This window comes from Perca flavescens, chromosome 14 (genome assembly GCF_004354835.1).
Source record: "Perca flavescens isolate YP-PL-M2 chromosome 14, PFLA_1.0, whole genome shotgun sequence".
NCBI classification, from domain to species: domain Eukaryota; kingdom Metazoa; phylum Chordata; class Actinopteri; order Perciformes; family Percidae; genus Perca; species Perca flavescens.
In genome coordinates this window covers 14217409-14242767 of record NC_041344.1, presented here as the reverse complement: position 1 = coordinate 14242767, position 25359 = coordinate 14217409, and the positions used below count along the sequence as shown (strand labels likewise).

Genomic DNA, 25359 nt, shown 5'->3' with positions numbered 1-25359 from the left:
GGGGGGTCGATGCTGTTGTGGCTCTCCTCTTTAAATCCTGCACAGCTCTCCCAGTGATGCCTCTTCATGGTCGTGCACCACAGCAGCTGAGTAAGCCTCCAGTTCAATTCATCAGAAACTGAGTGCCACCAGCAGGAAATCAAAACAATCAATACTAAGGTGGTGAAATTGAAATGTTGAATTTTTTTTTTTCTGTTCTGTTTATGTGTTTAGGAGGAGTCACAGGAGAGCAGGAAGGATGGACAGAGACGCCCGTGTGAGTAAGTACATTCAGGGTTATTGGATACTTTTTAAACATTATATTCTCTCACTCATACACCCCATTACCTCACATTGCTTTCAACAAACCCAGGTATTCATACACCTCCAATGTGTAAAAAGTCCATGAAATGCATGTTTTCGTGAAATAAAGAATTATTGAATAAATCAAGGTCGTGTTTTGTGTTTATTTACAGCTAGTCACAGTATACAAAGTGGCCTAGTTAGGATTAGATGCTCCTTAAGAAGTTGGAACAGTAAAATGCACACTAATCCATACATTATAATAATCCAATAAAATATTCTTTGTATGACACTATGGAATTGGAAACCAAACACACCAAAACATTTAAGTTTCCAGGTACAGTATCTTTTGCAAAGTCATATAAAGCAACATAACCGCGACCACTGGCCTCACTTGTGTTTGCACTTCGTCACCAGATGTCGTTGTTGGTTAAAAATGACATCCATTGTGAAATGACACAAATAGGTTTTCGAAGCGCAGTTACGACGGCTATAACATTAATTTATATTTAGTTAAATTTAGAAGAACTGCTCCCTGCACTGTAGGCTTACATTGGGGTTTAAGGGCTGAAAGGAAGATAGGATTTTGCGACTGATGGCACATGGCAGCATTAACATTAGAGACAAGCCGAGGAGATATTCTGCTGTTGGAAATAAAGGAATTAACTGTTCATCCTTTGGTCAGAGTTTTGCTGTGTTTTCTTGAATAAACATGTTGCTGAAGCCTAGCAGGACCAGATCGTGACTCCTTTGAAGTGTCACCGTGTGCGCAGGTCGGGTGTGTGCAGCCTCCTGTGTGTCATGTGGGCTCATTGTTTACATGCTGTCGAGATTTCACAGAGGGCGTGTGTGTGTGTCCCTTTTGAAATTATGGTCCCTGTATTTACGAACACACTTATTGAAATGTTTTTTTTTTCCACTCAGAGAGGGAATATTGTAGCCGTGTTAATGTGTCACGAGTTGAGTAGACCCATTTCAGTACCATGGCCAGCTCCACGGCGAGAACAAAAGGCGGATTTGCATCGCTTGATGTCAGGGACCGTCTGCTTTTTGCCCATCCAAATGAAAAACAAAAACTGAAAAATCCCTTTAAAAACCCTCCTTCCTTATCTACAGCCCCATCTTTTCCCTATATTTTGTCCCATAAATGATTTGATTGCCTAATGTCTAAGATTACATAACACAGTATATTTTTTCTGCATGCCTTTATCCAAAGTGCCGTTCATCTTGATTTAAGATTGATTTAAGACCAGATGTAATATACAAACTAGTTGGCCTTTGTGAGTTTGCATGTTCTCCCCTCTACCTGTGAGGTTGTCTTGATTTCCAGATTTGTAGATTAGGTGAATTGGTGACTTTAAATGCTTTTCTGACTATAGAAAGTATACATTATGTGGGTAGACAAAATGATCTGTCCCTCATGACCCTGCACAGGATAAGTCTGTTTAGCTAAAGGATGGGTGGATGTTCATTTATTGCCCTAATTTAGGACTGACATGCCATGTATCACTGCCCTGGATGGCTAAGTGAAGCCCCCTTGTCTGGTATTAAAAGCTCACAAAGTGGGGCGCCTGGGCAGCTCACCTGGTTGAGCGTGCGCACCATCTACAGCGGCTCAGTCCGTGCCGCAGTGGCCGTGGGTTCAATTCCAACCTGTGGTCCTTTGCTGCATGTCATTACCCCTCTCTCTCCCCCTTTCTTGTCTTCAGCTGTACTAGGTAATAAAGGCCTAAAATGCCCTCTTTAAAAAAACTCACAAAGTTACTAATTGGACAAATGTAAAAATAAATATGAAGAACTGAAGGAAAGGTGAACTTCTTAGCAACAGATTGTCGATATAAACTGTGTTTAGAGTTACAAGAACATGCATTGATAGATTCCATTAAACTTAGTCTCTTCACTCAATAAATCTTCTCTCTGGTGCGTTTGTATTTTCACCATTTTTCTAATATTTAACATTACTAAAAGCATCAGTTAATGTTACGATTAGCCATCCATGAATGTGCTACAAAGTGAGCATGCAACAGGGTAAGTGGGAAAGCAAGATGAAATAAAGGTTATTATCCCTACAAGACCATTTGTCTTGGATATTGGGGTATAAAAAGAGAAACAATGCATAATTGGCATCAAAATACAGAGAAACAGTGCACACTCTCCAATTACATAAAAACAAAGACAATAAGTTTAAAACATTTAATGACAAATAGGAAGAAAAAAATATATATGTGCTGTGTTTTCATTACCGCCTCCTGCTGTCACAAGACTGGTATTTTAGCGACGGTCCCTGGCGGCAGACATCACGGCTCATACAGCCCAGGGGAGGAGGGATGGAGCTGAGATGGACAGGGAGGGAGACACCGGCTTACGACGTCAAAGGAGTACAGACACACACACACAGGGAGAGGGAGAGGAGAGGACGACCAACCAGACTGCCAATTCCCTACGGTCTACTGAAGGAAGCCTACATTCATCCATCACACCACTCTTCATTCAGTAAAGCTAGAGAGAGAGAGAGAGAGAGAGAGATTTATTGTTTATATCAGATTTAGGCTATTTGAAAGGAAAAAAATTACGGAGCATCTGTCAGGAAAAAAACAAGCAGATCTAGAAAAACTCGCTCATGCCGAATAAAGGACCGTCGCTGGATGTTACTTGTGTTGTTATAGGGGGGGTACAGGCCTAACTTGATACAGGATTCAAAGACGCTCTTATAGACAAATGAACTGAATAATTGAAATTAAATAACTAAACAACAGCGGGGGGAGAAGAAAGGCATCCTCTGATCACGCCGATTCTTTGCCACGAACAGCACCACAGGTAGGATTTTAATTTTTTACAACTCTTTGTTTTGTTTTTGGTCAAATGGGTAAAATCATGTTCAGGTCATTGTTGTTGTCACCATGTCTTGACAAAGAGAGCGCAGGTCTCCAGCTGTGTTGACAGAAACACTGTCATGTTTCAGTAGGGGCTTGAATATAGGCGGCCTAGACCGAATATCAGTGCAAATAAGGATTGTGTGTAGCCTACTATCATTTACTACGATACCACATGCTTTTTTAAAAATCATTTCTTTCTGTCAGGCAAAGATAATAGCCTATATCTTAGCTCTGTAGCTACGAGTCAGTCATGATTTTATATATATATATATACATTTTCTGTAATGAATATGTTTTTATTTTGTATTTTATGCAAATAAACAACAAAATAGTGGTTTCAGCTTTTGAAATGACATCAAAAAAGTGTGATTGCATATAATTCCCTCTAAAATAAATGCAACATCACTGTTCCTATAGAATGTGTACTTATAGGTCTTACAATGTATCTGTGATAGTCAACATTGAGCTTATAGTATAGACTTAGGTTACGTAGTAAGAATTTTACCCATGTGTTTCGTTGTGATATGTATGTTCAAAACTCCTAAAAATCTACCAGATTAGGACTACCATGTCTCCAAGAGTGTAGAAACTAGGATATCAGCCCCCCATTCCCACCGAACGCTCCCATCTGCACCTCCATCCCCGGCCTCCTGTTTACACCTCCTGTGCAGTGTGAATTTAAGCCTGCAGGCTCCTGTCTGCTCCTCCTGACCACCTCCTCCACTGTGTGTGTGTGTGTGTGTGTGTGTGTGTGTGTGTGTGTGTGTGTGTGTGTGTGTGTGTGTGTGTGTGTGTGTGTGTGTGTGTGTGTGTGTGTGTGTGTGTGTATGTATGTGTTATTATTCCTCCCCAGACTTCTCAATGAAGGAGCCTGACGCAATCAAGCTCTTCATCGGGCAGATACCCCGAAACCTGGAGGAGAAGGACCTGAAGCCCATCTTCGAGCAGTTTGGCAAGATCTATGAGTTGACGGTGATAAAGGACAAATACACAGGGATGCACAAAGGTGAGGAATAAAGGGCCAAGAACTCCCATTTGATACGATTTTTGTCTCAGGGAGCTCCTTTGGGGAAAAATATTGTTAATTTAGTATTCATTATGTGGGAAGATAGTGATGAAAGCAAGGCCTGTTATTATAATATTACTCTTATGTGTCCTTCTGTTAGGATTTAATTCTCAGGTTAAAGTATTCTTCATTCAGCCACTCTGGGGCCTCTTTAAGGACCCCTGTGAGGTTAAAACCTGATATTTAGCACCATTGATCTAAAAAAGAAACCTGATTCATAGTTGGTGAAGAGTTTGTATCCTAACCTTTCATGGACTGACTAAAATATTTAATAGACATGTCCTGACAAAAGTATTTTTTAACCTTGACTACATTTAAAAAAAATGAGCCAATGAGATACACTTTGATACTTTCAAACTGAATCAACATAATTCCTTCCACCTCACTGAAACTACATTTGTAAAGTCAAGGCTAACTGTGTAAGCAGAATTTGACTAACTATTTAATTGTAATAGGTAATTCAAGATGACCACATATGAGCGTGCAGCATTGTATTTTCACAATGCCATACTTTGCAAGCCCTGGCCTGTTGCTCTTCAGGGCCAGTGTCCTGACTAAGGACAAGAGGAGGTTTTCTGCCACCAACACTTAGATTAATGGCCAATACTCTTGAAACTGGGTCAGTCTACTAACTGAGCTACTGTAAGTTCATGAGACCTCCCTGATGCATGCTGGGAGGTTTCCCTTCATATCTTGGGATGCTACAATTAAAAACCACTGCAGGAAAAAATATGTTATTTTAGACTGTTGCACCGCACTCTCAAAAATTGTCATGACCAGAATGGTAGTCGTCTTAAGATCAATCTGACAGAAGTATTTTGTCAGACCACAATTGACCTCACAAGGTGATATCAGTCAATTTCTAAGAGTAAAATGTCACCCACTACTATTACTACTGCTGTGCGTCACATGCTGAACAAGTCAAGTCTCAACACATTCAAAGTCATGCTTGACAGATGGAGTAAAGCTGGTCAAAGTGATCTAAGCTAAACAATGATCCTTACTGTCATTTCTAATGCAAATCTGAGTGCAGAAAACAAAGGCTTTTATAAATCCACATAAACCATCGGCCATTTGGGAGACGTATAGGCCAGGTGGTATCAGTCTTCTAACACCTATAACACCTATTCTGCATACATTTACATATTCATCATTTGTGGGAGCCTTAAAGGTTAATGAAGGCCTTTCTCTATTATGTGGTGCTGCATACATTTGGCCTTAACGGCGTGATATTAAATACCCATTCGGACTGCTTGTGTCTGAATAGTCTCCAGGTATAATGATTTAATAATCCCATAGATCTCTAGTGCTACTGGGAGGACTATTTAACACAATTACAGTTGTTCCATCCATCCATCCATCTTCGTCCGCTTATCCGGTGTCGGGTCGCGGGGGGAGCAGCTCCAGCAGGGGACCCCAAACTTCCCTTTCCCGAGCAACATTAACCAGCTCCGACTGGGGGATTACAGTTGTTCATTGTTTTTATTTTATTTTTTTGTCTCTGTTTCATGAAGTTCTAAATACATATTAATAATGATGGCCTGGTTAAAGTCGGGTAGCATTTTAAGACATTTTAAACACATGCTGCTGACCCAGAACTGTTGTTAAGATAAAACCAAAGCACATGTATCAAATGGCAGATTAATAATAAACTCCAGCAGCATGTTTCTGCCTACAGGCATTCACGGCGAATGACCAATTAAGATTAAACTACAATAACGGTGCACTGCCAACCTAAGACATTATATATAGCATATGAATATGACATTAAAAATACATAGACTTATAGTGCTCTGATCTTCTAACACTGTGTCTGTGTTTCCAGGATGTGCCTTCTTGACATATTGTGCACGTGAGTCCGCCCTCAAAGCCCAGAATGCACTGCACGAGCAGAAGACACTACCAGGGGTGAGTGTGTCTCAAGATCTTCACATGTACTATATATATATATATATATATATATATATATATATATATATATAAATAAATATAGCAGAATAACTGGCATTTTAGGCTATCTGGCTATCTGAACGCACATGTGGACACACAGTGACACAAAAAATTTAACAGAGTTTGACATGCAGGCCTGCCTTCCCCCTTTAGCTGATATGCTCCTATAAAGGTCAGAGGCTGCTCTCCCTCTTATGTTTCATATGTGATGCATCCAGACATATCCATCCAGTTAAGGCATGAGTCATCTTGCTACATGTCACGGGTCGGAAGAGACAGCTATGAGGCTCGCTGCTGGAGTGACTTTGCCAGTTCTTATTCTCTCTGATGTTTCTCTTCCTTTCTGTGTCTCTGTCTTTCTCTCTCCCGTCCCACCCCCGCCTCTTTCCCTTTTTTACATCCATCTCTCCCTCTGAATTCTAATCAAAGTTAAACCTAGCTTTATTAGCATAGCCAGGCAGCAGGTGTGCTGCCAAATGACATTTCCAGAGCTAAATATGACATGACAGCCGCGTCTCTATAATAACTGACTATATGAGAGACAAGGCTACAAGGCAAGGAATTACTGAGACAGAGTGTGCTTCCAGACTTGCTGCTGCTTCCTCTTTTACTAACAAGGCGTTACCCCGGTTTCCTTTTGGTTATTTTTGTTGAAATCTACATCATTCACTTCTTTTTTTCCCCCCTCCAGAATGGCAGCTCATGACCGTAGTTTTTACGGAAAGAGTGAAGAAGCAGGTGAACAATTATTTTAATTATCGATAATTGAATAATCTGATTAATCATTCTTTCATAGTCCAGAACTTAAAGTTATTCAATTTAATATCATAGAATATAACAAAAAAACAGCACATATTCACAGTGGAGGAGCTGGAACCAGTGCATTTTTGCTTTAAAATTGTAAAGATTGGTAAATTTATCAAATTGAAAGAAAATTAATCAGCAGCTATTTTCTATTAATCGTTTGAGTAATTTTTCAAGCAAAAATGCCAAACATTCTCTGGTTGAAGCCCCTCAAATGTGTCTTTGTCTTCTGTCATAGTAAGCTGAATAGCTTTAGGCTGTTAGCAGGACAAAACAAGACAGATTGTGATGGGCATTTTTCACTATTTTCAGATTCTTTTGGCAAAGCAATTAATCGATGAAACCCTAAAGCAGACAGAAGCACCAATGCTCACATTTTGAGCCAGCATATATTTGGAATTTTCCCTTGCTAAATAAACGATTATTGAAGTTGTTGAAGATTGGTATCAGCAGAACATTGTTGTAAGGGTAGGCAGGGTTTTTATTGGGGGACGTTTGAAGGAACAGGCTTGAATTAGAGTGGCAACAGAAGAAATCCCATTGTTAGCGTAACAGTAGCGTGACCTTCCTGACCTCTCGTAGGGGATCAGCAGGGCCCAATGCCCCGTGGCTAAAGCCCTGTCCCCGCTGTGTTTCAACCCCAGCGGCTCTCCTCCTCACAACCTCTTACCTCTAAGCTGTGTGGAACAAGCTAAACCCTCATGTGTTCTCTCAATCCCTCCCTGCCCTCCCCCCTCCCATGCCAAAAAAAGAAGAAGAAAACCATATTATTAGCTCCGTACGCGCCCACACGGACAAGAACTGCTTCCCACCCCTGCTACCAGCTGTGGTGTAATTGTCATCTAATTGCACCTGCACTGCCATAGAATAATTAACTCTGGCATCTCATGGTTGGGGCGATACAAAAGAAATAACATGAAAGCAATTATTGGACTGAGGGGAAAGCTCCACCTGAATGAAGAGAAAGCTGAAGGATGTCATTAACACTCAGCACTGTTTTTTGCGTTAGCATTTCTTCCCTCTGGAAAGTAAGAGTCGGTTTTAAGGCTTTTTTTCCTCCTTGCTATTTTACAGATTTTTTTCTCTCTGCTAACAATGGGAAAAAAAGAAAGAAGTCAGGCAGGGGCGAACAGATGGTTGTTTCGGAGTGGCACCTGGCCTTGTGTTTAATTTCAGGTGAGAGAGTCTGTCTCTAAGTGATAGGGGGAGGAAGAGTGTCAAAAGCACATTCAGCCGAAAGCGAAGAAAGAAAGTGAGAGAATGGTGGAGTTGGGAAAGAGAGGGACAAAAAGGCAGGAGCAATAAACTAGATTCAGAGGGGAGGTGTTGAAATGGAAGTCGGAGGCACTCGCATTCAATCTTACTCGGACATCTTGTACTCTTGTCCCCTCTGTTCTTATCGTTTTATCTCTGAGCTGTCTCAGGCCAGTTCGTCTGGCCAAGTCAGCTGTTGTGAGGCTAATAGAGAAAATAATGTTGTTATGCCTCATTTCAAAAAGCCATTTTACAGCAACCTCCAAAACCAAACATATATTTCAACACTTTAAATAATTTTTTGAATGATTGAAACATGTTGGTATTTGCCGTTCAAGTTCATTACACAAAAAAATAATCGACAACTATTTTTATCATTCTTTTTTTTTTTAAACAAAATTCTTTTTTCTGGTTTTCTTCTATAGTGAATATATTTGGGTTTTGGACCGTTGGACATTTTAAGATGTCACCATGGACTTTTATGGCATTTTAGAGACGACCAATCAAGAAAATAATCAGCAGGTTAAACCAAAAGTTCAGCATTTTGTGAATTTTGCTTATCTGCTTTTTTTTGTTAGATTGAAAGATTGAAACAACTCTCATGTCTGTCTGGTAAATATGAAGCTGCAGCCAGCAGCCGGTTAGTTTATATTCTTGACAAATTTTAAATTCGGTGGATTAATGACGATTATTGTTGACTCCTCAGATCTCTGCAGGGTAAATTGAGACAGCTAGCTAGACTACCTGTCCAGTCTGAGTTTTCTCTTGCACGACTATTTCGCAGCGGCTTTGTGCGGAGGTTAGCACCGCCCATGACGATTCTGATTGGTTTAAAGAAATGCCATTAAACCAGAGCACATTTTCCTCCCATCCCGAATGCTATGTGGAGTAGCCAGACCCTGCTTCAGCAAGCTTTGGAGGAGGGTGAGAGTGGCAAAGTGAGACTAGCAGTTGGTTAACTTAGCGTAACATAAAGACTGGAATCTGAGGGAAACAGCTCTGTCCAAAGCTAACAAAATTCACCTACCAGCACCTCTAAAAAGTACTAATTAACACATTATACCATTTGTTTTAGAGTCAGGCTAGCTGTTTCCCCATGTTTCCAGTCTTTATGCTAAGCTAAGCTAACAGGCTGTTGACTGTATCATCATATTTAGCATACAGATATGACAGAGGTATCAATCTTCTTCTAACTCTCTGCAAGAAAGCAAATTAGTTATTACTTCCCAAAATATCAAGCTTTTCATTTAAATGATAAGGAAAATAATCAGTCAGTTGCATAGTCAGTTGCAGCCCTAAGCTCATATCTGCTTTGATGAGGGGCAATATATTAGGCTAGAGACGTAGCTTAATATATTGCCCCTCATCAACACTCACTTGAATTAATATTTGCAACAATTCCTCACTGTTAATTTTAAATGCAATAAGTATTTAATAGTGCGACTATGCCCAAGTGAGAAAGTAGCTGTGCGTGTGTTTAGTGTATATTTGCATGTGCTGCGGGGGAAGGGAGGGCAGGTGTTCGCACTAACACGGTTTAATGAAGGGTGCGTGTGCTTTTCTGTGCTTTTGTGTGCGTAGCGTGCGCGACTGAGTGTAAATGTCTGTTTGCTTTTGTGTGCATGTGTTTCCATGGAGAGTACACATCCAAAGATATGGATGGATGGAAGTTGGGTTTATTATGTGCTCCTCTCAGGTTTCGTCTTTCATTATCTGCTTTGTGTGCGTGTGTGTGTGTGTGTGTGTGTGTGTGTGTGTGTGTGTGTGTGTGTGTGTGTGTGTGTGTGTGTGTGTGTGTGTGAGAGAGAGAGAGAGAGTAAAATTTGAGCTGCGAGGCGTTCTGTGTTTAAGCTGCCCGTACGAGAGGAAAGAGCCCTCTTTGAGTGGAACAACTGACTAAGCCTGACATTTACTCAGCCATAAGGACTCAGACGCAGCAGACAGAGGGGTTTTATCAATAGTCTGAAATAAATGCATATGCTAAATATAGCCCAACCTTTTTACGCAGGATATGGGATGGGAAGTTGTAGTGCCAGAACGTTGTGCCCTTAATGTCTGAGCAAACTGCTGTAGAGACACATGGGCCACAAACAGTTGCAGGGTGATGTTATACACCTGTTATTACCTATTCAATCTTTGCATTTTAGTCTCTTTTTTATAGTAGATATAATAGATAAATAGATAGAAACTGACATTTAATGTGCAACAATAAGGCAAACAAATATGACAAAAACACAAAGTAGATGCTCAGATTTGGTTCACTGATGCCCTAAAACATGCTGTTATGATGTAAACATGAGCATGTAATCTACTAACATGTTATTGTATGTATCTGACAATAAGCAGATAAAGCAGTGCCTGCATATGTAGCTACGTATATCCTGATGTCAGTGAGTTGCGGGGATGATGATGATGATGATGATAGCAATTAGTGCGCCTCAGAGCAACTGTGTTCACTTGATGTATCTATCTGGAGTTAAGTGTGTATTCATGCAGCGATTCATTTACATATGCATGCATATCAATGCACGGCGCAGACGATGCAGGGCAGGCGGTGATGACTGACAACAAAAAAAGGGCCCGTCCTCTGTACGTCACTCTGGGGCGACTGTAATGATGAATGCAGATTGGATTTATAGAGGTGGCAAAGGGGTGTGAATTAGAGAGAAATTGGATAAATGGAGGAAAGGGGGGGGGGGGGGGGCAATAAGGGAGGGTGGGGGAAGGGAGGAAGAGATGAATGAAAGTTTGAGATAATGAACAGTGGGTGGCAATAAGGGTGGAGGGGGTTGGAGGTACATTGAGGCAGTGTGTTTATCAGCTTAAATACAGACATCTGTTACTGAGAAATAGTGTGTTTTGGGGGGGGTTGGGAACAGTGTGTGTGTTTGTGTGTTGTCTCTGTGTGTGCGCGTGGTAGGCAAACACACACAAAAGTGGAGAGAGGCTGTTGTCACAAAATTCATTTGGCTAGTTGAACTACATATACACTGGACTATGGTGGAGTTAAAGTGTGTAAACCATGCCTGAATTAAAAAAGTAATAAAAAATAAAAATAGTAGGATATGGACCCTATCTCTACACACACACACACACACGAAATGTGTCCGTGATTCAGTTCTTTTCCCCTTCTGCTTCACTGAGTCGATTCAAACAACACTTGACATGCATATTTAACAGTCAGAAGAGACAAAACAATTGAGAGTCAACTTGAGTGTTGTTAGAAATTTACTCTTTGATATTCCGTTTCTCCACCTTGAAGGATCTTTTTGTTGGCTGTCTGACAAAATAAAAGGCTGAATGTCAGCTTCAAGAGCTGTCAGCTTTGCCTCGATACTGGACAGACTAGTGAACCCTGTAGGAGAAGGAGACAGCACTGGGAAGCAGCTTTGACACTGAAGACTGGATCCTTGATTAAATATTATTGAACTGTACAAGTGTTTGTGTTTGATTGATTCAGCGGTAGACTTTCTCTCTGGTGTGTGTGCTTGCCCACCCATGTGTGTGTGCATCTGTGTGTGCATCCAAACAATAACAGACCGTACTTGTGCATCTCTGTTTGTTGTTTTTTTTTTTTTGTCCCTGCCTCTGTCGCTTTGTTCCAACTCTTTGTGAGCTCACAATCGTCTGCGTCTATTAATCTCTTTTTTTTTTTTTTTGCCTGTGAATATACCAATTTCCACCTGCGTTTGTTCTTTTCCCCCGAGTGAATTCACAAGTGCGTCCCAGCGTAAGTGCATTTGAGACGAGAAGGTGGATGGAGAATTGAGGGAGCAAAAGCAACAGAGATGGGAGAGGAATAGAACAGGGAGGGGAGCGGAAGTCGGGAGGTTGCAGGTTGATTATGGTCGCAGGTCTCGTTGCCTGGAGACGGCGGGGACAAGGGATGCCAGGTTGCTAGGCGACCGGCACGATGCAATGACCAGCGCTGTGTGATGGAGCGGAGGGGAGGCGAAGATGGAAAATTGTCTTTGTGCCCCCCGCCCCACCCCAACTACACCACCCCCTTTCCACCTCCAACTCTGCCTCCCTGCTGTAAATGTTCTTGAAAGGGCAGAGGAGATGGTCTTTGCTGATATATTTACCATTCAGAGTGGCTGCTTTTCAGGGCAGACAAGCAGAATGGATTGAAATTGGAGAGAAAACAGGCGACAGAAATGTGTCACCCTCACACAGCAGCAGCCTATACAGATTTAACAACACTGGCTGCGTGGAGCTGCGAGGGTAGAGATTATCATCTGCTCTGCATCAATATGTTTTACTCCGACTGTAAACGACCCTCAATCTAAAACCCATTTACGTTGCTTTAGTAGTTGAAAATGCATTTACATGGGAGCTAGTGTCACTCCTCGGTGCATATATAGTCATTGATGTTGTATGTGTGTGTGTGTGTGTGTGTGTGGGGAGGCATTATGGCGAAGGGGTCGAGCTGTGATTTGATTGGATAATCTATGGATTTAATATCTCATAATCCTAGCCAAATCCCCCGCGGCATCACAGAGCAAAAAGATTAAGTATATATTGCTGTGAGTGACAGGGGCAGACAGAGTGTGTGTGTGTGTGTGTGTGTGTGTGTGTGTGTGTGTGTGAGAGTGTGAGTGTTTAGTCAGAGGATGATTGTATATAATATCTGTGTGTTTGAAGATGGAGCACAAGTGGAAAAAAAAAAAATCAAATAGCAAAGCACACTGGTAAAATGGGCTGTTGATCAGGCAGGTTTTGCCTGTGTGTTGTCTGTGCACAGTATGGGACTGTTTTTGTAAACAAGCCTAAGAGAGAAAAGGGAGGGAAGGGGAGCAACAGGAGGAGGAGGGGAGAGAGCAAATTACTGTAAAGAGTACGTTAGTGGTTTAGGCTTAGAGGGAGATATGTTTCTCTCTGCTTCTGCATCTGCTCTCGAGGCAGCGCCTACATTCAACAGGCACGAGCGCTCCCTCCGTCATCCTTGCTTTTTTTTTTCTCGGTGTCTTTCATTTTTCCTCTCCTCCTTGCCTCACCCCCTCCTCTCTCACACATCTAATCCCTCTATCTCTCGACCTAGAAGCACCCTTTGTCCTCCTCATTTGTTTTTCACCCGTCTCTCTACTGCATGTCATTCAGGGCAACCTTGTTTACCTGATGTGGGGTTTTCATCACCGGGGTTGTCATGACGATGGCCATATGAGCGCGGTCTTCGTCAGAGAAGTGGGGCCGGTTGCCGTGCCGATCTGAAGTGGCACAGCCTCGATGGTCTCCACTTCTCACTGTTTTCCCTCTTGTATATTCTAATTATATTCGGAATTCCATAGAGCCATCTGCTGCGTTTCTCCTTATCACCACCACCATGGCCTTCGCTGTTTGTCTTCCTGCAGTGAAATATGGGCCACGGCATTTTTTACAGGCATCATCCAAACATGCTATTAATCAAAGATGTCACGTTACACTACAGCCAAGAGGTTGTAACATTAGCTTTGACTCCTGAACTCAACTCTTAAAATTAGACAGCATTTCTCACCGGGAATTATCTTTTATCTTTGCATTAGAAAAGTAACTCATCTCTAATCTAATCTAATCTCATTCTGAGTCTGGTTCTGTTGTAGATGATCTGTATTTTATATAGAAAGAATGTGTCTATGTATACTGCTGTTATTGTATAGCATGTACACAGGGCCATAGCAACCAACAAGGACACCAAGGAATTGTTGAAAGAAATTTGCATTTTACTAAATGCAACTGTTGCATACATAACACAGACACATATATAAACTAATATATTTGAAGTATACTGTATGTCACATCCAGTGTATGGCCATATCTGACCATGTATCTTTTAGCTGTCCCGATTGCACATCTGATTAGTAAAAGAAAAATAATGATGTAGGCCTATCCTTAGCCATCAGGTTTGATTTTATTTCTTTAAAACGGCCCTTTGCCTCAATGTACACACATTTCTGAAGCATTTATGTTTTCAAAGATACTGTTAGTTCAACAATTTTTCCATTAAATATGGAATGCACATTAAAATTCAAATTAAATTGATAAAACAGGAGTATTCTGATTTAATATAAATGTGACCAAGACAGACAAAAGAGTTAAAAGACTGATTAAATAGTCAACACAGGTCTAATTTTTCAAAGAAAAATCTTAATATTTTACCTCAGTATTTCTAAAATCCTGTCTATGACATAAACAAAAATACACAATTAGATAAAAGAATGCAAATGAAGAGTACGAATAAAGCAAAGTTAGTTTGATATTTAAAACACTTAAAATATACAGTAAGCCATAAAGATATACTACACATTTAATCTCAATGGGCAGCAATTATTGCACTCAGTACTGTAGGTGTACAAGTGCAAATAGCATGAGAAGTGATTGGTATAGTGGTAAACAGTGGACAAGAGACATGAATGGACCCTTTTATAATAACATAAGTCATATTTATTGAATGTTTTTATCCAAAGCGCCTTAAACACCACAAGTTCATGAATTTCAGCATGTGGGCCCAGTCAGGCTGATGTTGTCTTTCCCGCAAACCAAACTATAATTCAAACCCAAATTACTATTCACTGACTGCAGGAGCTGAGGCCCACATTTGCTTGACTGATTGGAAGATGGTTTTGAGACTTTGCCCCTCCATCTACTCTATCATCCTATTAATTGGGGCAATCAATTGGACACTCTCAATAAGGAGCCACAGGGGCCATCTGCAGCAGGTGTTGGCGGTATTTTGGTCGGTGGTTCGGCGTGGAGGTGACGGTGTTTGTGCATGCGGATCCTGGCAGCAGAGCACGACCGTGGAGCAGATCAATAGTGTCTCCTTTTGACCGATCACAGCGGATCAATCAGTGACACAGGATCAGGATCTGGCTGAAATGTCACCAGCTCCATAATTAAGACCTTCATTAAGCCACAGTTAACAGAGTGTCACTCTGTAGCTCTCATCTCCACTCCTCACCGACATCACCCTCCCTCCTCCTCCTCCTCCTCCTCCTCCCCTTCACACACATCCCCCACCTCCATATGCTCCTTCCCTTCCCCTCAATAATACTATTCTCCCTTTTGCCCTCTCTTATTCATACTTTTCTTTATTTCATTCAATACCTCCTTTCACTGTTTCTGTGCTCTATACATTCGAAAGACGAGGCACCGAAGCACTGAAGTGTGCACAATTTCATATAGGGGTTTTGTTAAATAGTGGGGAGGATAATAATTGTGGAGAAGTAAAGAAAAAAAGGCATTTCAGCAGCTTGTCTTTTGATGAATTATGAAAAGGTCGCCTAATCGTGCATGCTCTCCTTTTTATTTGTCATTCTTTTATTCTTTGTTTTTTTCAGATAGCATTCCTTCCTTTCTAACCCTGTTTACCCTCATCTCTGTCTCTCTGTCAGGCTCAGAATCTCTCGCTATTCTGATGCTGCGTGCTCCTGTAATCCAGATTAGCCGGCGAGTGTTCTTAATCTTATCACTTCCCCAATCCTGCGTGGGTGTGTGCTTTTCCTGGTTTTGTGTGATAGGGGGAGAGGGAACGATAGACGGCAGGATTAAAGCAGATTCTGAGAGAGAGAGGAGGTGGAGAGAGAGAGAGAGAGAGAGAGAGAGAGAGAGAGAGAGAGAGAGAGAAACTGTCAGCCGGGTTCTTCTAGAGTAGAGTTAGCAAAAATTAGAAATTAGTGAGGGATTGTAGGAAGCTGGAGCTCAGGCCAAAATCACTAACATCCATACATGCACGCATATGTCACTGTTATACGTCACATTAAAGCGTCAATAGCATTTCTAGATGGATGACGTGAAGTCAGTACACATGAATGTCCTCTTTTTGAAGTTTACAATACAGCAGTGGCCACACTTTGATTAAGTGCCAGGGTGTATAAATTCTATTCATTGATTTTTCCTGTTTTTTTCTGGTGTTAATGATCACTACCCCTGACCTGTATTCAAAACTGACCGTGCCACGTGGTCTCTGTCTTTCCAGATGAACCGCCCAATCCAAGTGAAGCCAGCGGACAGCGAGAGCAGAGGGGGTAAGAGACACCTGTCCCCATCCATAAACACAGCATCTGTTCAAACACCACCTTCACCATGCACACGACCAACAATTTCCATCTATAAAAAGTCATTTATTCTTGAATCCACACTAAAACACTTGTTTTTCTTGCAACAAGTTTTTGAGTACAGTTCCTACGAAGGTGACGACATCTTAAAATGACACCAGCAGAATCAAGACGATATGATTTGATGAGGACATTTCTGCAAACAATCAAAATGCAACAATTTGCATAAAAAATATGCAAGATTTTTATCATCCTTCAAAACTATGATTCAAGATTTAGTATTAGATTTTTAAAAATTCTATTTAAACTACACACTGTGCCTAGCTTTAACGGCTTCAAAGCTGCATGTTTAAACTCCCACATCTGACTCGATAAATGCCACTGGAGATCCTTCTGCCCTAACATCTAATCTAGTCAGTCACCTAATCACAGTTCATTTTCACCAACATTAATGAGCACACTGTCACACATGTAAGCTGTTCAAAAACTTCACTCATCAGGTTTTTGTATGTTTTCACTACAATTCATATACTATATGTTATTGCTGCCCATTTCCTAAAGCATACCATCATTTTATTGCAGCTGTTGGTTTCAGTAATAATCAATTTGCAAACTTTTCACAAGAGAAAAAGCACAGGTGAAAATAATAAGATGAATGATTAAGTTTCAGGGTCCTGGTATTGTATTGGCACTGTCACGCTGTCATGACTTACTGGGACACTTGAATAGAGCAGCCCAGAGCTATGGTTAATGTTATTAGTAACACTTGTGCTCTTCCTACTATGACAAGTCAAACTGTCTGCTGTGAAAAGGCCTGTTGACAATCAGTTCACGAGCTTGAGGACACTTGAAATTAGCTTGATAGGTAATCCCTCACAGTCAAAATAAGGGTAGGCTTTATTTACTCTCACATGTCCACTGTCAGACCACAACTTTTTTATACAAGAACTGACTGAAAATCTGTGATTTTCCGAATTCAAAACAGCCAGATCTCAAATCCAACACATTGACGCACCACGCAGGCAGACCTTTCTAATCAAACCGTATTTTCAACCACATTATCATGTAACAATTGCATACATGTAATAAAACAATAGACCATGACATTCTCACTGTGACTGATTCTGTATCTCAAGTCTCTTGACAGTTGATTTTTGTTATACCATGCCAAAATGAATGGGAAAGAAATGGCAACCTGAATTTTAGGAAAAATAAAGGTCACAATCTATAATTCTATCAGCATGCTTTGGAGAATAGTCTGCAGGGATGCATGTGATTTGTAGTGAATGGGCTATAACACGCAGAAACACTGGTCTGATCCTTCACAGACGGGGACAGACAGAGCAGCTTCACTGACAACACAGAGGGTGACAAACATTTGAGTCACCGCCAGATGCTGTTTGTTTGTTGTGCTGTTCATGTTACTGCACTCTGGTGGTGTTGTGAAGCATAGCAGGCTGATCCATCCTACTTTGTAGCTTCTTATCACTGTTGTTGTCCTTTATTATTCATGCATGTACGGTGACATAGCACTTCTCCCCTTTTCCCCCTTTTCAATGCCTGTTTCACCTCTCCCATAAAACATCTACTCCCACTTTTTTCCCTTAACTGTAACCTCACTCACATTATCCGCACATTATCCTATTTTCTCCTTCCCATCTCGGCGATCTCCTTCCCCTTAGAAGACAGGAAGCTGTTTGTGGGCATGCTGGGAAAACAGCAGACGGACACCGATGTGAGAAAGATGTTTGAGCCATTCGGCAGCATAGAGGAGTGCACGGTGCTACGCGGGCCTGACGGTACCAGCAAAGGTAATGTCAACTCATGCCTGAGTGTTGGATTTAACAAAATAGGTTAAATCCAACATGGAACATGGAGAAATACAAAATAAAACAAAGTTTAAACAGCAAATAACACAAATAAATTATTATTATAAATTATAAATTATTTCATTAGTCATAATGACAACAAAGACTGCCTGTGCCTTTGTTAAATTACTTATGTGAAAGTAATCATAGTAGATACAGTATACATTACACAAAATGTTTATTAAAATATTCAGTACATTTCTTTGAATAAAAGCACCTGTTTTTTAAAAAACCCACACATTTAAAAGAGAGCCTGTAAATAGCCTGGTGACTGGCCATTTATATGCAGGACTTGCTGCTAAATACTGAAACCTGTTAGCAATGTTTAACCATTTTAGTGATTTCAAATCTTCCATACCTAAACGGATGCAATAAGATCTAATGTATATTCCTATTCAAATTACCCAGGGTGATTAGACTGATTCTTTGAAGCTTTCCCCACTATTTCCAAAACAAATCACATATCAGGTTTCCTATAGCTTTACTCTAATATGAAATGATTACAAATGGAGTCCAGATCGTAAACGTGACATTGACTTTGTTTAACTTTATTTTTATCCAGCCCTGAGAATTAAGCCTTCAGCACATAACTATCGTGTGAATGTAAATTACAATTGTCACTAACAACAATGCTAATGATATTTGCCATGTAAATCAAAGTCCGGCGACAACTCAAACACAGTTGCTAGTTTTTTCCGCGTTTGTTGCATGAGGCGTGACTAATGGTGCAATAGGTTTTATTGGTCATTGCTAATGATGTGTTTGGTGGTTTACGGACTGTGATTGATGAAGCAATGAATGTTTTGTGGACCATGTTTAATGATGCCACGGTAACTGATGAAGCGCTGGATGTAAGACGGCTCCTAATGTATTTTTAAAGGGAAGTCATTTCTGTATGCTATGTGTGTGTGTCTGTGTGTGTGTTTCTGTCTGTCTGTCTGTCTGTCTGTGTGAGGCCACTTTTAATGGTGTGTCATTTCATGTAGGGTGTGCATTTGTAAAGTATCAGAGCAATGCAGAGGCACAGGCCGCCATCAACGCTCTGCATGGGAGTCGTACTTTACCAGTGAGTCCCCCCCTACACACACACATGCACGCACGCACGCATGCACACACACACACACACACACACACACACACACACACACACACACATGCACGTAGAGAAACACATGGTAACACACACTCAAATACAGTGTACATACACCCTTTTAGATTCTCCAAATCCAGTCATTTAGACACTCAACGTGGTGACTCAGCTAATAGTCACCAGTTCTTATTTCTGTGCCCCTCCACACACACACACACACACACACACACACACACACACACACACACACACACACACACACACACACACACACACACACACACACACACACACACACACACACACACACACACACACAATAGAAGACAAAATCTTTTTTTCTTGCTGTAGGTGATTTGTACTGTGGTTTGGTGCAGGTTGACTAAATTAAAATAATACCTAACTGTATGTGAAAAATAGATATTTATTTCAGTTAAAACAGTTATTATTAAAACAGTAAACTATGTTTTTCACAATTTTTTTCCAGGAATCTTTTCTTTATTTGATGGCATACAGTATACAACTGATAAGAAATGAGGGGAGACAGCAGAGAAATGACTTGCGACAAAGGTCCCAGGTCGGACTTGAACCAGAGATGTTGTGATTATATGGTCTTGGACCCCGACACCACCAGGATGCCGAGAGTTATGTTGATGTGAAAAGTGTTTTTCCCTTTTCCTCCGCAGGGTGCCTCGTCCAGCCTGGTGGTAAAGTTTGCTGATTCAGAGAAGGAGCGAGGGCTCCGGCGGATGCAGCAGGTGGCCTCTCAGCTGGGAGTCATCAGCCCCATGACCCTGCACCTCGGGGCCTACAACGCCTACACACAGGCCGTGAGTAACACTCCATATTTCTTAAGAAAAACAAACTCTCACGCGAACAATACCTGAGATTTGATAAAAGTGAAAAATATTTGAATAAAAATCTACAAACCGTTCTGGTAAAGCAAACCTTACCCCATGTGATTCAAATAGAAGCGTTTTAATGTCACACACAATGATTTTGTCAGAAAAAATTGCACTTTACAATGTAGAGTAAAGCCACATTACTGCTCTTGTTAATTGACCGTTTACTGCAAATGGTTTCAGATTTGGCTCATTTACAGCCGTTTACTTTGTAAAAGGGTAATTTTCAAAAATGTGTAGGTACACTAAAACCTACAGCCCAGCCACAGAACACGAATACATTATAACCTGATTTTGGTCACAATGTCTGATTATGAAGATCATGAAGCTTCTGGACAGGTCTGCAAAAACAGCTCACCAAGGACAGTTGGTTTGTGTGTGTGTTATGTTGCAGCGTGCAGAGATGTGGCCTTCAAATATACTGACTGCTGATTGAGGTTCAGACTGGAGCCATTGAAATTATATTAAACATGCTCAATTTTTATGACTAGTTCATAATGGAAATGTTGTGTCCATCTACAATTGTAATCTACTGTAATCACCCACAAAATGTCTGATGTTGAGCCACAGTTGGATGTTTAAAGTCTCCTTGTTTAGTTTCTTTACATAACAAACCTGAGATTACACTGAGTTAACACACTCACAGTGTACGTACACCTAAAAACCCACACAGATCCCTCTAAACATACTCCATACTGTAAAATCCTGAATCCCTCTCTCCCGTCCTCTTAATCACAAGCTCTCTCTCTCTCTATTTCTCCATCCTCCAGTTGATGCAGCAGCAGGCCCTGGTGGCTCAGTCGGCCTACCTCTCTCCTGTTGCCACGGTGGCGGCGGTTCAGATGCAGCAACTCGCTGCCCTCAACCCCAGCAGCATCATTGCCACGCCGATCGCATCCATCACCCCCTCCTCAGGTAATGAGAGGCAGAGATGTCTGGCCTCGGCCGGCCTTGATTAGATTTCTATTTGAAACAAACATCTATTTTGATATTTGTTTTCCTTCTCGGTCTGTCATAATGTTAGCTATGTTAGCTTTTACATTTAAAGCAGAAAAGACAGAAATGGTGAGTGAGTTAGAGTACCTGCATCCTGCAAGTACTTGGGTAGTCTGTAATATAGTCATGTTCATACTGGAGATACAAATGTTGATATCAGTACTTAGTTTAGAAATATATGAAACAGACATAAGCAGCAACTTTAAACTAATGAAACTGTAAACAGCAAATGCACAGACATTCATGTCCCCCTCAGGATGAATTGTAATAACTTTTGTGATCCCGGAGCTAATTAATCTAGTGTCGTCATCAGGTCAAAACTTTCATTTGTCCAATACTTTGATTCATGACCAAATATCTGCAAAATGAGCAGCCTTAGCTTTATTTTGTGTTAATAAGCACATATTAGCATATTAAACTAAGATGATGATCAAGGTAAACATTACCTGCTGAAAGGTTCCCTGTGGAGCTTTATATGTAAACAAGCAAAAGTTATATTTACAATGAATTTTACTCACCAAAACACACTGTGAGTATCTGCGAGGTCTTAACACAAGTGTTGAATGCATTTCCTTTCTCATAAAACATTTGCAAAGCTGATCTTTGTCTATTATTGAATCCTGCTTTGTTGATGTCTATGTTTACCAGCTTGCAGTCTTCTTCCTTCCTGGCTTTGTTGGCACATTGCTGTGTTTGTTGGTGCATTACAGCCACCTGTAGACCGAGGGGAAAGTGTGAAACCGTTGTTTATCACTTCCCCCTCTTGCATCATAAAAGAAAAATGCTTCATAGCACTACTATAGGTCAGAAACTCCAAGGGGTACCTTTAACATCAGCATGTTAACATTGTCATTGTGAGCATATTAGCATGCTGATGCTAGCATTTATCTCAAAGCCCCGCTGTGCCAAAGCGCAGCCTCTCAGAGCTGCTCGCCTGCTGTGAACTCTTGTTGGAGCTTAGTTTTTTCTTCATATCTGTTAACATTATCTGTATATTTTTTGGCATTGTGACTTTCTATACTGTAATTCTATTATGTTGGTTATTATACACACAACATCTATTGCATGCCTGTCCATCCTAGGAGAGGGATCTCTCCTCAGTTGCTTTTCCTGAGGTTAAAGGGATTTTTTCCTTATCCGAAGCGAGGGTCTAAGGACAGAGGGTGTCGTATGCTATGCAGATTGTAAAGCCCCCACAAGTCTATTAATGTACTCGTCATTTCAGCACAAATCTGTACTCATTTCCTCTTTGTCTTGCTTTAAATTCTGTATTCATGCTGTTAATTGAATGTATTAGAATACAAAGTAATGCCTTAAACATGTCTCCAGGTACCAGCACTCCACCCTCCATGGCAGGCACACCTGTTCCTGCTCTGCCTCCACCAATCGCACTGAACAGCTACGCCTCTGTGCCAGCTCCACCCAACGGCCAATCAGCAACTGAAGCCCTGTACACCAACGGGGTTCATGCCTATCAAGGTATAGCTACAACACTGTTCACAGCAGCTACACCAGAAAGTTTAGAATAACTATTTTGCTGTCATGAATTATTACTCCACACATTTACAGGCTTCCGGTTTTGATGTGCAACCGCAACAGTCTAATCAAGAGGAAATGAAACTAAAGCACTAAATGTTATTTGGAACGTGCAGATGTGCCCCAAATAGCATTCAGGATTTGTTTGTGTGCATATAGCAGTTGGTGATGATGTGTTTACTCTGCTACAGCTCAGAGTCCTGTCCTGGACCCCATGCAGCAAGCTTATACAGGCATGCAGCACTATACAGGTGAGCCTCACTGTCTCAGTGTAAACTGTGTATGATGTGTCCAATATAACGCCATGATTGTGACATAAATGGCTGTTTATTTATAGAAGTGTATGTACTTGTCTTACTGCTGGTACCACTATTAAGCTGCATCATTCCTGTGTGAAGTATCACTGTTTGTTGGAGAAAAAAAGAAAATATATAAATATAATCTCACAAATATACACTTTACATTACATTTGACCACTAGACCTCAGATTTTTGTAGTTGTAGTTTTATTTCATAGAAATAACCTTCCAGTCCATGTAACCAAAATGCAAAACAGTTTTTATGTAACATAATTGGATGCAGCTACAACATTATCTTTGCACTGCCCGACTACCCAACACTGCATGAATAGAGTAGAAATTTACATCCAAAGTCAAAACATGCACATACATTACAAAATGTAAATATCTGACGCTGTATAGAATGAGTCATACCTCACAAACTAAATGCAAAGCATCTTCCGGTTTTAGCAAACCTGTAGGTGGGAATGCAGCTGTCAGATGTTGTTTTGAGCAATAAACTGATTAGTTTGCAGTTTCTGTCCTGCCTCACTGCTGCTCTCTGCTCACCTCTTCCTCCTCCCCATCAGCCACCTACCCTGCTGCCTATAGCCTTGTGGGACAGCCGTTCCCCCACCAGCCCACACTGGTGGCTCAGCAGCCGCAGCAACCGCAGCAGCTGCAGCAACGAGAAGGTAAACTCAAAGAGCTTTGCATATGATAGAGAAACATTCCAGTGGTATTGCATGTGTTGGCCCATTTACCACAAATCACACACTCTCACTTTACATCACAGATAACCATTTTGCAAACAATGTTGCTGCCATTCTAAGTATCTATTGGTTTTCATTCATTTCTGCATGATGTGAAAATGTCATAGCATACCCTTATAACTTGCTTGAATGATATCATTTATCACAGTGAAGGTAAATTCTGCATTAATCTTTTTCAAAACCAGGGCTGCAACTAATGATTTCCAGTATTATTTTGATTATTTGATGATTGTTTAGATTATAAAATGTCTGAATTAGTGAAAAATCTCTATCACATTTTCCCAGAGGCCAAAATGACATTTTCATTTTGTTTTATTCAACCAAGAGTCCAAAACACCGCAAAATATTAACTTTACAGTGAGATAAAATTGCAGGGGAAAAAGAAGGAAATACTCATTGGAGAACTAGCACCTCATGGCTCACTAATTTGTGTTGATAGGCAGATTTTGTTACCTTCATACTGTGCCAGGCTTGCTGTTCAGTCCAGTTTCCAGCTTAAATGCTAAGCTAAGCTAACCAGCTGCTGGCTGTAGATGAATATTTACTCTACAGATGCGCGAGTGGTATCTATTGAACTCTAACAGGATGAAAAATACTATAAATGCATTACCCAAAATATGGAACTATAACTGCTTTAAGATTTGGTTTATGTCCTGCTCTGTTCTACTATTCTGCACTTGTATTGTGTTTTAGTCTTCTTTTTTACTTGTCGACTTGTCAAGTAAAGCATCTCTTAGTGTCTAGAATAGTGCTCTACAAATAAAATGGATTATAATTGTTGCGCATTGTGTTACTAACTCAGTTTTTACTGATCATCTAACTTATCATGTCATATCTCTGTGTGTCTCTCCTCTATTTGTATACAGGTCCCGAGGGCTGTAACATCTTCATCTACCACCTGCCACAAGAGTTCACCGACTCTGAGATACTGCAGATGTTCCTTCCCTTCGGAAACGTCATCTCTGCAAAGGTCTTTGTTGACCGCGCCACCAACCAGAGTAAATGTTTTGGTGAGTCACTGTGATGGTTGTTGTCACCTTGTGGTTTTTAGAGACTTTCCTTTTCATGTGAGAAAAGATGTGTTTCCACCATACATGTCATTTATTTACATTCACCTTTTTTCCTATAAGTGATGCTGCTATTGATGAATGTTTGTGTATAATTCTTTCATTCCGTCACTTCCTCCTCAGGTTTTGTGAGTTTTGACAACCCGTCCAGCGCCCAGACTGCCATACAGGCCATGAACGGCTTCCAGATCGGCATGAAGAGACTGAAGGTGCAGCTGAAGAGGCCCAAGGATGCCAACAGGCCTTACTGAAGGAGGTGAGTTATTGTATATTGAAACAGAGGAGATGGGGAGGGCTCGGGGAGGGATTGATAGACAGCTGGAAATGTGTCTGGAAGTTAAAGAGACAGAGTGGATGTAATTGGGGGGCTCAGTACTTAAATGTCTTTCATGTGGAACTGAAGAAGTCAATAACCCTACAGTAGATTAACTTTAATGAGGTGGCAGCACTCATCAATTTGAAATACATTGTGTAAAAGTGGTTGATTCTTTTTTGCTCAGTATGTAGAGGGACCGTTTGAGTGAGACGTAGATTTATACTCGTTTCAAATGTTCTGTCTAACCAGTGTTCTGTCGCAGGGTTGAA

The 25359-nt window shown here is 40.9% G+C and overlaps 1 protein-coding gene across 1 annotated transcript; it reads left to right on the top strand.

Moving 5' to 3' along the window:
• The first annotated feature begins 2988 nt into the window (after positions 1-2988).
• Positions 2989-25025, top strand: celf3a (cugbp, Elav-like family member 3a). The gene is made up of 13 exons (XM_028596921.1): positions 2989-3099; positions 4012-4164; positions 6050-6132; positions 16187-16235; positions 17948-18076; positions 19120-19199; positions 19910-20053; positions 20896-21040; positions 22451-22600; positions 22849-22908; positions 23525-23629; positions 24574-24717; positions 24898-25025. Exons 2-13 carry the CDS (start codon positions 4020-4022, stop codon positions 25023-25025), a joined length of 1362 nt encoding a protein of 453 aa, XP_028452722.1. The 5' UTR covers positions 2989-3099; positions 4012-4019.
• Positions 25026-25359: the final 334 nt, after the last annotated feature.

Excerpts from the sequence above, each read along its gene's own strand:
- celf3a (XM_028596921.1), top strand. The coding sequence starts at position 4,020 with ATGAAGGAGCCTGACGCAATCAAGCTCTTCATCGGGCAGATACCCCGA. Across the intron at positions 4,165-6,049 it reads ATACACAGGGATGCACAAAG|GATGTGCCTTCTTGACATAT; the intron begins GTGAGGAATAAA and ends CTGTGTTTCCAG. Across the intron at positions 18,077-19,119 it reads GCCTGACGGTACCAGCAAAG|GGTGTGCATTTGTAAAGTAT; the intron begins GTAATGTCAACT and ends CATTTCATGTAG.